This window comes from Chiloscyllium plagiosum, chromosome 39 (genome assembly GCF_004010195.1).
Source record: "Chiloscyllium plagiosum isolate BGI_BamShark_2017 chromosome 39, ASM401019v2, whole genome shotgun sequence".
Taxonomy (NCBI): domain Eukaryota; kingdom Metazoa; phylum Chordata; class Chondrichthyes; order Orectolobiformes; family Hemiscylliidae; genus Chiloscyllium; species Chiloscyllium plagiosum.
The window spans coordinates 15,742,928-15,757,934 of NC_057748.1; the positions used below are offsets into that span (position 1 = coordinate 15,742,928).

The 15,007-nt window shown below is 42.1% G+C and overlaps 1 protein-coding gene across 3 annotated transcripts in view; it reads left to right on the top strand.

Annotated features, from left to right (window-relative positions):
• Positions 1–15,007, top strand: part of LOC122542272 (glutamate receptor ionotropic, NMDA 2B-like) — a 396,244-nt gene that overhangs the window by 357,340 nt on the left and 23,897 nt on the right. For all 3 annotated transcript variants that reach the window (XM_043679844.1, XM_043679846.1, XM_043679847.1), the window contains one exon: positions 430–617. In XM_043679844.1, coding sequence (XP_043535779.1) covers positions 430–617 — 188 coding nt within the window. The remainder of the gene's footprint in view (positions 1–429; positions 618–15,007) is intronic.

Here is a 15,007-nt window from a genome sequence, read left to right on the forward strand (position 1 = left end):
AAGAAAAGTGTTTTGTTTTGGTTCTCTTTCTTTATATGAAGAAAAGTAGCTGACCTTGGGAACACCCAGGGATCTCCTTGTGGGATCCCATTTTGATCATCTCTGATTTAGGCTACCTGGCTATTGTTTGGTTCAGACATTGCACTAGCTTCCACTCCTTTCTGCAGATTTATGCTTACGAGGCAGCAGAGGAACTCTCCTTGTGCTTTGATCAACAGACTTCCCCCTCCACAAACACTGCCAGAAAGCAGCGATCCATGGGATGGTGATGGGTGAAAATGGGGCCTTGATAATAAAAATAACTCACTTCTTGGAGACTCTGTCGCCTCTCTGAAGGGGAGGTCCTGTAGAAATAGCAACATTTCTTTCTTCGTGTTGTTCATTCTCACCAGAAACTGGAACTCTGATCCATGTTTCCTCTCCCTGCAGGAAGCTGGATGCTTTTATCTATGATGCGGCTGTGCTGAATTACATGGCCGGGAGAGATGAAGGCTGCAAGCTTGTGACGATCGGCAGTGGCAAGGTATTCGCAACCACTGGCTACGGCATCGCCATCCAGAAAAGCAGTGGCTGGAAACGTCCAGTAGACCTTGCCATCCTGCAGTTATTTGGTGACGGTAAGAGAGAATTCAATCATTTGACATCCGTGTAATCACCAGGCTAAGGATCTGAAGTGTGCAGAATCAAATCAAGCAAGGCAGCAGTCTAGTTGATGAGGGGAATGGGAGGTTGAGCAGAACCCAATTACATCAGAGACCTTTCATTATGGAACCTTGATTTCAATCTGTATTAACATCCTGATGGCAGGACCTCTGTGTTTTCTCAATTAATATGCGTAAACACATTTTAATGGGCGTGCTAAATGTGGTAACACCGTTGACATCTGTAATGAATGTGATAACACGGTGAAATCAATTATGAATGCCTTAATGCTTGTGTGATACCAGTAATTAAGTCAGAAGTCACACAACATCAGGTCATAGCCTATCAGATTTATTTGAAATCACAAGCTTTCAGAGCACTCCACCTTTGTCAGGAGAAGTCACTTCACTTGACGAAGGGGCAGTGCTCTGAAGGCTTGTGATTTCAAATAAATCTGATAGACTATAACCTGATGTCGTATGATTTCTGATTTTGTCCACCACAGTCCAACACTGGCACCTCCACATCAGTAATTAAGGTGCTAATGTGAGATATCAGTGTTGAGAGTTCACACAGTGTGATACCAGTGAAGAATGTATCATCACCATGTGATAATGTTGTGTGGTGCCAACAGAGAATGTTGTGATATCAGTAATGTGAGATGACAGCAATGAACCTGTTAATGCTGTGCAATGTGTTTGCATTAACGTTCTGAGAGCAATACTGAATTTAGCAATGCTGTGATGTCAGGAGTCAATGTATTACTGCTATGATATTAATGATAAAGATGTTAGCCATGTGAGGTATCAGTAATGAAAGTGCTAAAACTGCATGACATTATAAATCAAAATGTTCATGCTGGTTAATATTACAAGTGAGTTTGCTATTGCTGTTCAGTACCAGGGGCTAAAACCATGTGACACTAATAATGGAAGTAGTGTAGCATCTCTAAAGAAAGTTTTGAAATGGACCTGAATTTGCGGAGGAACAGAAACAGTCTCCAACTTAGCCAAAATGGCACTGCAGCCCTGATTCTGGATGTCCTTCTCCCAATTCTGACATCCACCATCATTGTCGGGGATTATGTCCAAAAATATGCAGATTAGGTGGATTGGCCATGCTAAATTGTCCCATAGTGTCTGGGGATGTGCAGGCCAGGTGGGTTATCCATGGGAAATTAAGGGTCACAGGGATTGAGAGGTGGGCTGGGTCTGAGTGGGATGCTTTTTGGAAGGTCAGTGTGAACTTGATAGGCTGACTGATGTTTTACCACACTGTAGGGATTCTACGATTCAATGAGGGGTGTTTAGAGGGAAGTAGGGCAGGTTCTGGTTTGCACATCCATGATTCACCCATCTATCTGAACATCTAAGAGTGTAAATGTCTTCAAACAGGCCCCATGTTTTTTATTATTGGAAACAGGAAATGCTGGAAATCACAGCAGGTCAAGCAGTATCCATGGAGAACTTTATAAAATCATGAGGGGCATGGATAAGATAAATAGACAAAGTCATTTCCCAAGGTGGGGGAGTCCAGATCTAGGGTGAGAGGGGAAAATTTTTAAAGTGTCCTAAGGGGCAATTATTTTCACTCAGAGGGTGATGTGTGTATGGAATAAGCTGCCAGAAGAAGTGGTGGAGGCTGCTACAAATAAAACATTTAAAAGGCATCAGAATGGGTATATGAATAGGAAGGGTTTAGAGGGATATAGGCCAAATGCTGGCAAATGGGACTAGATTAGGTTCGGTGTGGGCAAGTTGGACTGAAGGGTCTGTTTCCATGCTGTACATCACTATGACTCTATGAGAAAGAGAAACCTACCATTTGAAGTCTAGATGACTCTTATCAGCTCTGATGAAGCTTTTTGCTATTGGATTGACCAATGCATGATGGTTGCATTTTGGAGCTTTGAAGGAAAAGGTCTTAAGCTGCTGAAATTATTGAGAGATCTAGGTTACCATTTTGGATTGATCCTTCAGGAGAGATAAAGTGCCCTTTGGGATTGGTAAGCATAGACATGAATGTGTACAAAAGGTGTGTAGGATATTTGGTACCATCAAGAATTTCACAAACTTGCAGAAAGTGATTATAGTGCATGAAGAATCCCTAGGGTGTGGAAGCAGTCCATTTGTTCTATTAAGTCCATGCCAACTCTCTGAAGAGCATCCCACCAAGATCCAACCCCCTACCCTATCCATGTAACCCGGCAATCCCCATGGCTAATCTATCCAGCCTGCACAGCCCTGGACACTGTTGCATGGGCATCCACCTAACCTGCTCATTTTCAGGCTGTGGGAGAAAAGTGGAGGAAACCCACGCAGACACTGAGAGAATGTGCAAACTCCACACAGACAGTCGCTTGAGGCTGGAATCAAACCCAGGTCCCTGGTGCTGTCAGGCAGCAGTGCTAACCACTGAGTCACTGTACCACCCCACTTTTGTTTTGCCTTGGCTGATTAAGGCAAGTATTCCATATGCCTTTTTAACCACTTTATCCATCTATCCTGATACCTTAAGGGACTGGTGGATGGAGGCACCAAAGTCCCGCTGATCCTCAGTGCTTCCCAGGTTCCCACCATTTGTTTACTTCCAAATTGTAAGGGAGTTTGTGTCTTGAAGACGGATAATCAGCATTTCAACCTGGATACAAGGCCCCTGTGATTCACATTATCATGGTGGTGGGTTCTGAGAGGTGAAGATACTGGTACAGGCAGTCTGCCAGGATCCAGGAGACAGTCTGTATCTAAACGGTAACAGTCTTAATGGCTGACTGTTTAGAAATATTGATGGGAGTTCATGCTTGGATTGAACAAAAAACAAAATTCATGGGAACTTAAAATGAAGCTGGAAAATGTGCCTAGTTTCCCCTAGACAGAGAATCATCAGAAAAAAATCCCTTACCATTAAAGACAGATCTGAGATGAAACGTTACTAAGGCTGGGAAATGAAAAAAAACGGAAGTCAACCCTTAGGAGCTAGGAATCAATTTGAATAAGGTCTGAGAAAATCAAATGACGACACAATGGACAGTGTAAGGTTAACCTCTGATGTTTTTTTATATATATCAGTTGCGTTAATAGTAAAAGAGAAAGGTTCTGTCTAGTAATTTAAAGTCTAAGTTACTTTCAATAAAAGCATTTAGATAATAGCACTTTTAACATAAAAACAAAGAGCTACAGATGCTGGAAATCTGAAACGGAATCAGAAAGTGCTGGAGAAACTCAGCAGAGTTTCAGCATCTGTGAAGGGAAAAACAGTTAACGTTCCAGGTCCGGTGACCCTTTGTCACTATATTCATTACAGGAAATGTTTTAAAATATGAATTCTTCTTGTATGGCTTATCAACTTGAAGTTTAAACTTCTCCTCAGAAATTATCAGTCTCTATGGGGATTGTACCAAACTGGGGACTCTTGTGGGATTTCAAATCCACAGGATCAGATAAGTGTGTTGGATTTAGCCACAGCTTAAAGGAGCAAGATTTCACCTTTCATTGTATTTATTGTCATTGGCAGCGGCAAACGCTCACTGACATGTATGATTGTTCACCTTGAAATTTGTGTCTTGCTGTTCAGTGATTCAGTAGGATGTTGTGTAACTGATGATCCTAATCCTAGAGTTACATCTCCAACCACACATTGACAGTTATTTCCTGGAGGTGGAATTGGTGCATGGCTTTGGGATCATTGGCATTCCTTTCTCTGGTTCATTTTCAGTATTCCAGTATTTATTATAGAGTTAAAATGGCTATACCCATGGCTGAAGCATTCTGTGTGTCAGAGAGAGAACTTATCTTTGAGTGCCTTGCAGCAGTTAACTAAGGTTGATGTGAAGATAACAGCAGAAGAGTTGAAAGTTGACTTCAAAGCAAGCAGTCAGAGTTAGAAACGGATGTGATATTGGCTCAATATTTGAACCTTGAAGAAGAAAGAGGTAATCTCGATAAAACACAGGTTGAGTTAGCTAGGATTCAGTTGAGAATTAAATCACTTATGAAGTTATGAGTTAGGAACAATAGTAAACCACTTGAGTCAGCTCCATCACTCAAGATCCTCAGACAGCACCTTCCAAACCCACAACCACTTCCAACTGGAAGGACAATGGCAGCAGATACATGGAAACACCTCCACCTTCAAGTTCCCCTCCAAGCCACACACCATCCTAACTTGGACATATATTGCCGTTCTTTCACCGTTGCTGCATCAAAATCCTGGAATTCCCTCCCTAAGGGCATTGTGGGTCAACCCACAGCAGGTGGACAGCAGCAGTTCAAGAAGGCAGCTCACCCCCACCTTCTCAAGGGGCAACCAGGGAAGGGCAATAAATGCTGGGCCCAGCCAGCAATACCAACAAATGAATAAATTTTAAAAAAAGATCATGGCTGGTCTGATTACTTCACATTACTGCTTATCTTCAAAAAAACTTTCACTCCTTTCTCAAGAATCTACCTACCTCTGCCTTAAAAATATCCCAAGTCTCCACTTTCACTCTCTTGGAGGAAGAGTATTCCATAGTTTATTCTTATCCATGTTTTCAGTGGGCAACCCATTATTTTGCAACAATGACACTGAATTTCATGTTCTCCTGCAAGAGGTACCATCCTCTCCACATCTACCAACTCAAGACCCCTCATAATCTTATATACTTCAATTAAGTTGCCCCTTATACTTCTTAACTCCAATGGATGCAAGCCTATCCTGCACAATCTCACCTTATAAGACAAGCTGTCCATTCCAGGTATAGTCCAGTAAAGCAATTCTGAATTGTTTCTAACACATTTACCTCCTTCCTTAAATAAGGAGACCAATAGTGTGTACAATATTCCAGATGTGGTTTCACCAGTATCCTGTATAACTGTAGCCTCACCTCCATATTTTTGTATTCAATTTCCCTTTCAAAAAAATCATTCTATTAGCTTTCCTAGTTACTTGCTGAACCTGCATATCAATCTTTTCAATTCATCTTCTTTGACATCCAGATCCACCTGCTACTCAGAGTTCCACAAATTTGAAACGTACAAAAAATTTAAACCTAAGCTCTGTGATATCAGAACATCATTGGGGTTACTGTTGTGCAGAAATGGAATTGGTTGAGCTATATAAATGCTGTGGCGAAATAACAGCTCAGAGGCTAGAAATTCTGGGCAAGTAACTCATCTCCCATCTACCCAAAGTCTGGCAACTCACTACAGAGTCCAAGTCAGGAGTGTGATAGTATACTCTCCACATTCCTAAATGTGGCTCCAGCAAGAAGCTCAACACCATCCACGATAAAGCAGCCTGTCTGATTATCACCTCAAATGCCACCTTCAACAAAGAGGCCATGCAGCCCATGAAGTCTGCACTGACCTTCCAAAGGGCATCCCATCCAAGCCAAGCCCCACCCTACCCCCACACTTCTCATGGCTAATCCCCCTAACCTGCACATCCCAGGACACTACAGGGAGAATTAACATTGCCATCCTCCTTTCCTGCACATCCCAGGACTCTATGGAACAATTTAGCATGGCCAATCCACCGCATTTGTGCATATTTGGATTGTGGAAGGAAACCAGAGCATCCGAAGGTAACTTACACAGACACGGGGCAAATATGCAAACTCCACATAGTCACCCCCAAATCTGTATCCTTCACCCTGTGAGGCAGGGGTGCTAACCACTAAGTTGGCCACATCCTGCAGCAAGCTACCTGCCACCATGTCAGCACAACCGCAAATTGACATGAGGTTGAAAAGGGCATCTGGCCACTAAGGATGAATAAGGCCAACAGGGCAGATGGAATACCTACCAAAATACTGAAATATGGTGAAGAAGCACTCTTGGCATGATTACATGACGTATTCTTCCTTATCAGAAAGGAGGAGATCGTACCAGCGAATGTCTTAGACTGAACAATTATAGCCACTTTCAAAGAGAGGAGAGGAGATAAGACTCAATACAGTAGTGACACAGGTGTCTGCCTGCTGTCCAAGACAAGGAAGGCCATTGCAAAAATCATCTTCCCAGAAACTTAAAATATCCTCTTGGAGTCACAATGCAGATTCAGTCCATCAAGGGTCTCAGTGGACATGAGCTTCACTGCAAGACCAGCTCAAGGAAAGTAGCCTTTATACCTGATTTTCTTCAACTTCACAAAGATCTTTGACTGCGTCAACCAGGAAGGACTGTGGGACATTCTCCTCATATTTTGTTGTGCACTGAAATTCACCACCATTCTCTACCTTGCATACAAACTGTGACCCTCAGCGATGGATTACCATTGACTCAATGCATGTGGAATGAGCAGATGATGCTTGTATGTGAGAAATATCGAAGGCAGAGTGTTAAGCCATCTTCGACACATTTGCGGAGGCATATGAGAAAAAGGACCACAGGGTCAACACCCAGAGATCAAAGACCTTCTATCAGTCCACTCCTGCCTTGTCCCTGTTCCCCTGGCTATCAAGACCTACAACGGGGCACCAGACAATGTAGATCAGTTCCTATACCCTGGGAGCCTCCTCTTAATGAGGACAAACATTGATGATGAAATTCATTATTGTCTCCAGAATGTCATAGGCCATCTGAGAAGCAGAGCATTTGATGACAAAGATCAATAGTGCAACCTGCCCATCTGAAAACATCTGAATCATAGACAATGTACAACAGTCACCTGAAATCCCGAGAGATGTTCCACCAGCACTGTCTCCTTAAAGCTGCAAAGATGCTCCAATGTCAGTATCTTCTCTCAGGCAAGCATCCGACACTGAGACACTGATTTTGGTCAATATGGCCCACACAGCTTCTGACCTCTTTACAGCTTCAGTTCAAAACAGGACAGCAGCTGAATTCCAGATGTGAGATAACAGTGACTACCTTTGAGGCTGCATTGTAGTGTCAAGCCATAGCACCAAAACTGGAGCCAATGGGAATCAGGGAAAACTTTCTGCTCATTGGAGTCATACTTGGCATATAGGAAGATGGTTGTGGTTGTTGGAGATCAATCATCTCAGCTCTCGGACATCTATTCAGGACTTGCTCAGGGTAGTGTCCTGGGCCCAACCATCTGCAACTGCTTCATTTATGACCTCGCCTCTGTTATAATGTCAGAATTGGAGATGTTTACCGTGATTGCACAATATTCAACACCATTTGCTTCTCCTCAGCAACTGAGGCAGTCCATGTTAAAATGCAACAAGACCCTTGCACAATATCCAGTTTTGGGCTGACAAGCGGCAAGTAAACATTTTGCAATTGCCAGGCAATGACCATCTCCATTAAGAGAGAAACTAACCACCACCCCTGAACATTCAATAGCATAACTATTACTGAATCTCACACTATCAACATCCTGGGGATTACCATTGAGCAGAAAATGTACTTGACTCACCAGATAAATACAATAGATACAAGAGTAAGTCAGATGCCAAGATTGCTACAGCGAATAACTCAACTCCTGACTCCACATAGCCTGATAAACCATCTACAAGGCACAAGTCAGGAGTATAATGGAATACTCCCCACTTGCCTGCGTGAATGCAGCTCCAAAAACACTGAAGAGGCTTGACACCATCCAGAACAGAATAGCCCACTTGATTGGCAACAACTCCATAAATGTTCAGTCACTCAACTACAGATGCTCAGTAGCATCAGTGTATATTATCTACAACACGCATGGTGGAAATGCATCTAAGATCATCATTTGGCACCTTCCCAACACAACCATCTGTAAGGACAAGGCCAGCAGGTATATGGGAATGCTATTACTTTCAAACCACTCACCTCCTGACTTGGAAATATATTGCTGTTTCTTCACTATCGAAATCCTGGTATTCCTTCCCTAAGGGCATTGGTTTGATTAGATTCCACTGCAGTGTGGAAACAGGCCCTTCAGCCCAACAAGCCCAACACCAACCCTCCGAACAGTAACCTATCCAGACGCATTTACCTCTGACTAATGCACCTAACACTATGGGAAATTTAGCATGGTCAATTCACCTGATCTGCACATTTTGGACTGTGGGAGGAAACCGGAGCACCGAAGGAAACTCACGCAGACACGGGGAGAATGTGAAAACTCCACACAGACAGTCACCCGAGATTAGAATCAAACCTGGGTCCCTGGCGCTGTGGGGCAGCAGTGCTCACCACTAAGTCACTGTGCCACCGTCATGTGGGTCTACCTACTGCACATGGACTGCAGTGATTTAAGAAGGCAGCTCACCTCCACCTTCTGAAAGGCAACTAGGGATGGGTAATAAATCCTGACCCAGCCAGCAGCACCCATGTCCAACGAATATGTTGTGTTCAGCCATATTGTTTCCATACTGACTCTCAAAACAGGTCCTCCATTCTGAAGTCTGTATGGCAAGTGGCTAGCAGGAGGATCAAGAAAATGCTTCAAGGAAGTCCCGAAAAAAATGCAACATTCCCATTGACTCCTGGGAATCTCTGCCCGAGACAACTCAAACTGAGGAAGAAGCATTGGTTGAAGGTGTAACAAACATCTCTGTTTGCTAGCATCTCTGACAGGCACAGGCTGAGTCTAAGTTCCAAAAGAAGAAGGAGCATGTTTGAAAATCAGAGCCTCCCACCCACTCACCTCTTTAGAGCCCATCTGCTCCACCTGTAGCAGCATTTGCAGGTCCAACATTGTATTCCTCAGGACTCACAACTCCGGAGTGGGAGAAAGTCAACCTCAGTCTTGAGAGACTGCCCAAGTTGAAGACTGTGGGATATCAGTGAAGTGTTACACTCTCAAAACCATACTCTGCTGGATTGATATCTTCAGTAATGAATGTTTAGCAGTGTAAAGGCTCTAATCAACACATTAGCACTGTGATATCAGTGATACAGGTGTTAAGGTTCTGTGATATTAGAATTGGAAATGTTAGGTTTGTCTTAAATCAGTAATTAATATGTTAATGTTGTGGAATGTGAATAATGGATGCGATAGCATTATGTGCTTCAGTAATACATGTGTTAAATCTTTGTAATATCAACATGAATGTATGAAGTTTCCATGACAACTGAAATGAATTGATCTAAGCTCTCCAGTCCTGCTACATCCAATCATGTATGGTAATAGACAATTAAACAACCTTATAGAAGTTTATAAAATCATGAGGAGTATCAATAGGATTAATAGTAAGTGTCTTTGTCCTAGGATAGGGAATTTCAAGACTAGGGGGCATATTTTTAAGGTGAGAGGTGAGAGATTTAAAAAAGATATAAGGGACAATTTCTACACATGTGGTGTGGAATGAACTTCCTGAGGAAATGGTGGATGCGGGCACAGTTACAATGTGTAAAAGACATTTAGTAAGTACCTGGACAGGGAAGGTTTGGATGGATATGGGCCAGGAGCAGGCAGGTGTGACAAGTTTAGTTTGGGATTATGGTTGGCATGGACTGGTTGGACCAAAAGATCTGTTTCCATGCTGTATGACTCTATAACTAACCAAAGGAGCAGGAGGATCCACAAATATTTTCATCTTCAACGTTGGGGATGCCCAGCACATCAATGCAAAGGATAGACCTGAAGCATTTGCATTCATCTTCAGCCAGAAATGCTGAGTGAATGATCTATCTTAATCTTCTTCTGAGGTCAGTCTTCAGCATATTTGGTTCACACCATGTGATATCAAGAAATGGCTGAAGGTATTGAATACTGCAATGGTTATGGGCAATGACAACAAATTGTTGATAATAGTGAAGACATATTCCAGAACTAGCTGTGCCCCTAGCCAAGCTGTTCCAGTACAGCTAAAGCACTGGCATCTACCCAGTATTATGGAAAATTGTCCAGGCCATTCCTGCCTTCAAGATTCAACCCAATCAACTACCACACCACCAGCCTCCTCTCAATCCTCAACAAATTGATCGAAAGGGCCTTTAATAATTCCATCAACAGCAATAACCTGCTCTCTGCTGCTCAGTTATGTGGTTCTGAGGATGAGAAAATTCATTAATGAGGATAAAATTTAAATAGATTCTGCGATATGGTCTCACCAATGTCCAGTATAAGTGAAGCATAACATCTTTACTTTCTGTTCAATTCCTTTCATTCCAAAGAATAACATTCCATTAGGCTTTTGTGATAATGTACTGTACCTGCATAACAACATTTTGTGACTCATGCATTGGAACACCTGGATCCTATGAACACCATTAGTGAATGTATTCGACTGGGACAACACTACTATCATAGGGCAAGCCAGACAGAGAACAGCCAGGGAATTCCTAGAGGCATGGCATTCATCCACAAACTCCATCAACAAACACATCGACCTGGACCCAATATACCAACCACTACAGCGGACAGCTGAAACTGACAGCCGGAAGCGGCAGGGACAGACCACTATAAACACCGGAGGAAACATCAAAGAAGCGCTTCGCAGGAGGCTCCCAAGCACTGATGATGTCGCCTAGCCAGGGGATGAAACGTTTGCAACAAAAACTTCCAGCTCGGCGAACAGAACCACAACAATGAATGTATTAATATCATATTATCAGAGATGAATGTGTAATGCTCTGTGGAAATACTATGCAATGTGTTAAGGTTTAATATCAATAGTATGCATGTTAAAATCCCGCCTTCAGTAATGATTGTTAATCCTATGTGATATTGTTAACCAGAATAGTAACACCGCACAATATCACAGAATTGTCACTTTGCAAATGGAGGCCATCATATCCACACATGTTGTCTGAGGATTTTGACTTGGTGCATTCTCCTGCCTTTTCCCCATATCCCTAAACATTGCTTCAAATTAAATAATCCTCCAATGCCCACTTGAATGCCTCAATTGAACCTGCCTCTGCCACACTTACAGTCAGTGCATTTCAAACCAAACTACTGACTGTGTGAAAAATTTCTCTCTCAAGGTGAGAAGTGGAAAGTTTAAGGGGGATACACGCAGCAAGTACTTCACACAGAGGGTGATGGGCATCTGGAATGCGTTGCTAGCAGAGGTGGTAGAGGCAGGCACGGTGAATTCATTTAAGATGCGTTTGGACAGATGCATGAGTAGGTGGGGAGCAGAGGGATACAGGTGCTTAGTAATTGACCAACAAGTTTAGACAGTACATTTGGATCGGCTTAGGCTTGGAGGGCTGAAGGGCTGTTCCTGGGCTGTAAATTTTCTTTGTTCTTTGTTCTTCTTTGTTCAGAACTGTGGGCACTGCTTCTGATCCATTTTCAAAAGGGATCAGTTGCTCCTTAGCTATTCTAAGTCCTGCGTGATTTGGAAAATTTCCACCAATTCTCCTCTGAGTTTTCTCTTCTTCAGGGAAAACAATCTCAACTTTTCCAATCTACACTCATAGCTGACATTTCTCATTGTGGGAACCATTTGCGTAACTAGTTTGCCATATAAAGCAAGCAATGATGTCACTAGTGATAATGTCACTAAGCTAGAAATACAGAACTCCAAGGTGATGTTCTGAGGACATGAGTTCAAGACACACCATAAGAGATCATAAAACTTGAATTCAGTAAATGTCTGGAGTAAAGAGCCATTCCAATAGTAGCCACACACCACTGCTGGTTTTCATAAAGTCCGATGTGGTTCACTGCTATCTTTTGGGAAGGGCTTTACTTGGTCTGATGTACATGAGACTCCAGAACCGCAAAATATTTTTGCCTCTTAGCTGTCCTCTGGGTAATTAGAATTTGGCAATATATGGTGGCCTAGCTGATGATATCCACATCCCATGAATGAAGAAGACAATGATTATCACCTCACACTTCTCCTCATTGAACTTCAGCTGACCATTCCACCACTTGTTATTATCCTTTTTGATGTTCTACACTGTCCTTCTCAGTTTGCCATCTTCCCAAGTTATGTCCCTTCCATATACTTTGAAATTGTCCTGCTCACCAAGTTCTAGAACATTTACATTTGTATCAGGAAATGCAAGGGTCCCAATACCAATCCAAGGGCTCCTCCACTTCCTCCAGCCTGAAAAATACCCATTAAACATTGCTCTGTTTCCCATCTCTCATCCAATTTACATCATTAATAAATGTGCAAAAGCTGTCTGACATCAATAATTAATTTGTTAACACTATATGATTATCAGTAATGGATGTCATAGTATCATGTTGGTGGCCAGTTCACTCAGTTGGCTGGATGGCTGAATTGCAACAGGGTGACACCAACGGCATGGGTTCAAATCTAGCACCAGCTAAAGTTACCGTGAAGATTCTGCTTTCTGAACCTCCCTCTCCCCTGAGAGTGTGGTGCTCCTCACATTAAATCTCTTTAATGTGATGGTGGGGCTATGGTAACTTTATGAGTGTTGTGTGTTAACACATCTGCAATTGTTAAGGACCTCCTTCTGGTCTACCCGCTATCGGATATTGTTAAACTTGAAAGGGCGCAGAAAAGATTTACAAGAATGTTGCTGGGATTGGAGAGTTTGAGCTATCGAGGGAGGCTGAATAGACAATAGATAATAGACAATAGGTGCAGGAGTAGGCCATTCAGCCCTTCGAGTCTGCACCGCCATTCAATATGATCATGGCTGATCATTCCTAATCAGTATCCTCTTCCTGCCTTATCTCCATAACCCTTGATTCCACTATCTTTGAGAGCTCTATTCAACTCTTTCTTAAATGAAGCCAGAGACTGGGCCTCCACTGCCCTCTGGGGTAGAGCATTCCACACAGAATAGTCTGGGACTATTTTCCCTGGAGCATCGGAGGCTGAGGGGTGACTTTATAGAAGCTTATAAAATCATGAAGGGCACGGATAAGGTAAATAGCGAAGGCAACTTTTGAAAATGTGTGTAATATGGGCAGTGAAGATGCTTAAAGCTCTGTGACGATAGCAATAACCATATAAGGTTTGTGAAACAGTAACGAATGTATTGACGGTGTCTATTGTAAGTAGACTTTGAATATGGCGGTATGGTGATTCAGTGGTTAGCACTGCTGCCTCACAGCACCAGGGACCTAGTTTCAATTTCACCCTCAGGCAACTACCTGTGTGGAGTTTGTTTCCTCTGGGTACTCCGGTTTCCACCCACAGTTCAAAGATGTGCAGGTTAGGTAGACTGGTTGTGCTAAATTGCCCTATAGTGTTCAGGGACATGTAGGTTAGGTGAATTAACATGGAAATGCAGGGTCAAAAGGTTAGGATAGGGTGGTAGGTCTAGGGATACTCTTCAGATGGTCAGGGTGGACTCAATGGACCGAATGGCCTGCTTCCACTCCATAAGGATTCTATGATCAGTAATAACATTTTGCTGATATCACAAAGGGTTAACATGTGATATCAGTGCATCATTACTATTGTGTGACTTGTGTAAAGAGTGAGCTTAATTTGTGATATCAGTCATGAACTGTCAACGGAGTGGTTTGTCAATAACCAAATATTACTGCTGTGTGATGAGAGCAATGAATGCATTCTCTATGTATGATATCAGTGTTGAACACATCAGCATTGTGATGTCAGTGATGAGTGTATTTGTTCTGTTTGATATTAGTCATTAAATATTATTGGTGTGATATTAATAATGAGGCATCAACACTGCATGGCATTGGCAATGGATGGATTGACGCTGTGACATACAAACATACAAATTAGGAGCTGAAGCAGGCTATTCAATACCTTTGAGTCTGCCTCACCACATTAATGAATGCAATAGTGCTGTTTGGTTTCAATAAGAAATATTTTAAACCTGTGCAATATCAACAGTGATAATATTACAGCTGTGTAATATCAGAAAAGAATGTGTAATATCAGTGATAACTAAGCTAACACCATGAGGAAAACAACACCATGAGATAAAGAGTAATGAATCAGCTAATGTGTGATATTACTCACATACTAATACTCTGACATGATGTGATAACAGTAACCACTATGTTTAACACCCAGATACCAATAATGAATCTGTTAATACTGATCCAAAAAGTAAACGAGGTATCAGTAACGAATGTGTTAACATTGTGTAAGACCAGTAATGATTGTGCTTATGCTCTGTGAGGTCAATAATGGTTATGTAAATGCTAGGTGATAACATTAATAAATATTTAACATGAGATGATATCCGTTCTGGATGTGTCAACACTGATTGATGTCAGTAATGAATGTAACAACACTGTTTTACATCAGCAACTAATATTTTGTATGATTGGGAATGTGTATTCAAAGCGTGTGATGTCAGTAATTATTGTGTTAATTCTCTGTTCTCTATTCTCAGCAATAAATGTGTGTTTTTTGTAATAAGTATTGTTGAAGATGTGTAATATCTAATTAACATTGTCTAATGCCCTGTTTGAATATGTTAGAGATGTGTGATATCTGGAAGGATTGTGCAAACTGATATCAGCCATAAAAACATTACATTGTGATATCAGTCATACAGTCAGCTCAGTGATT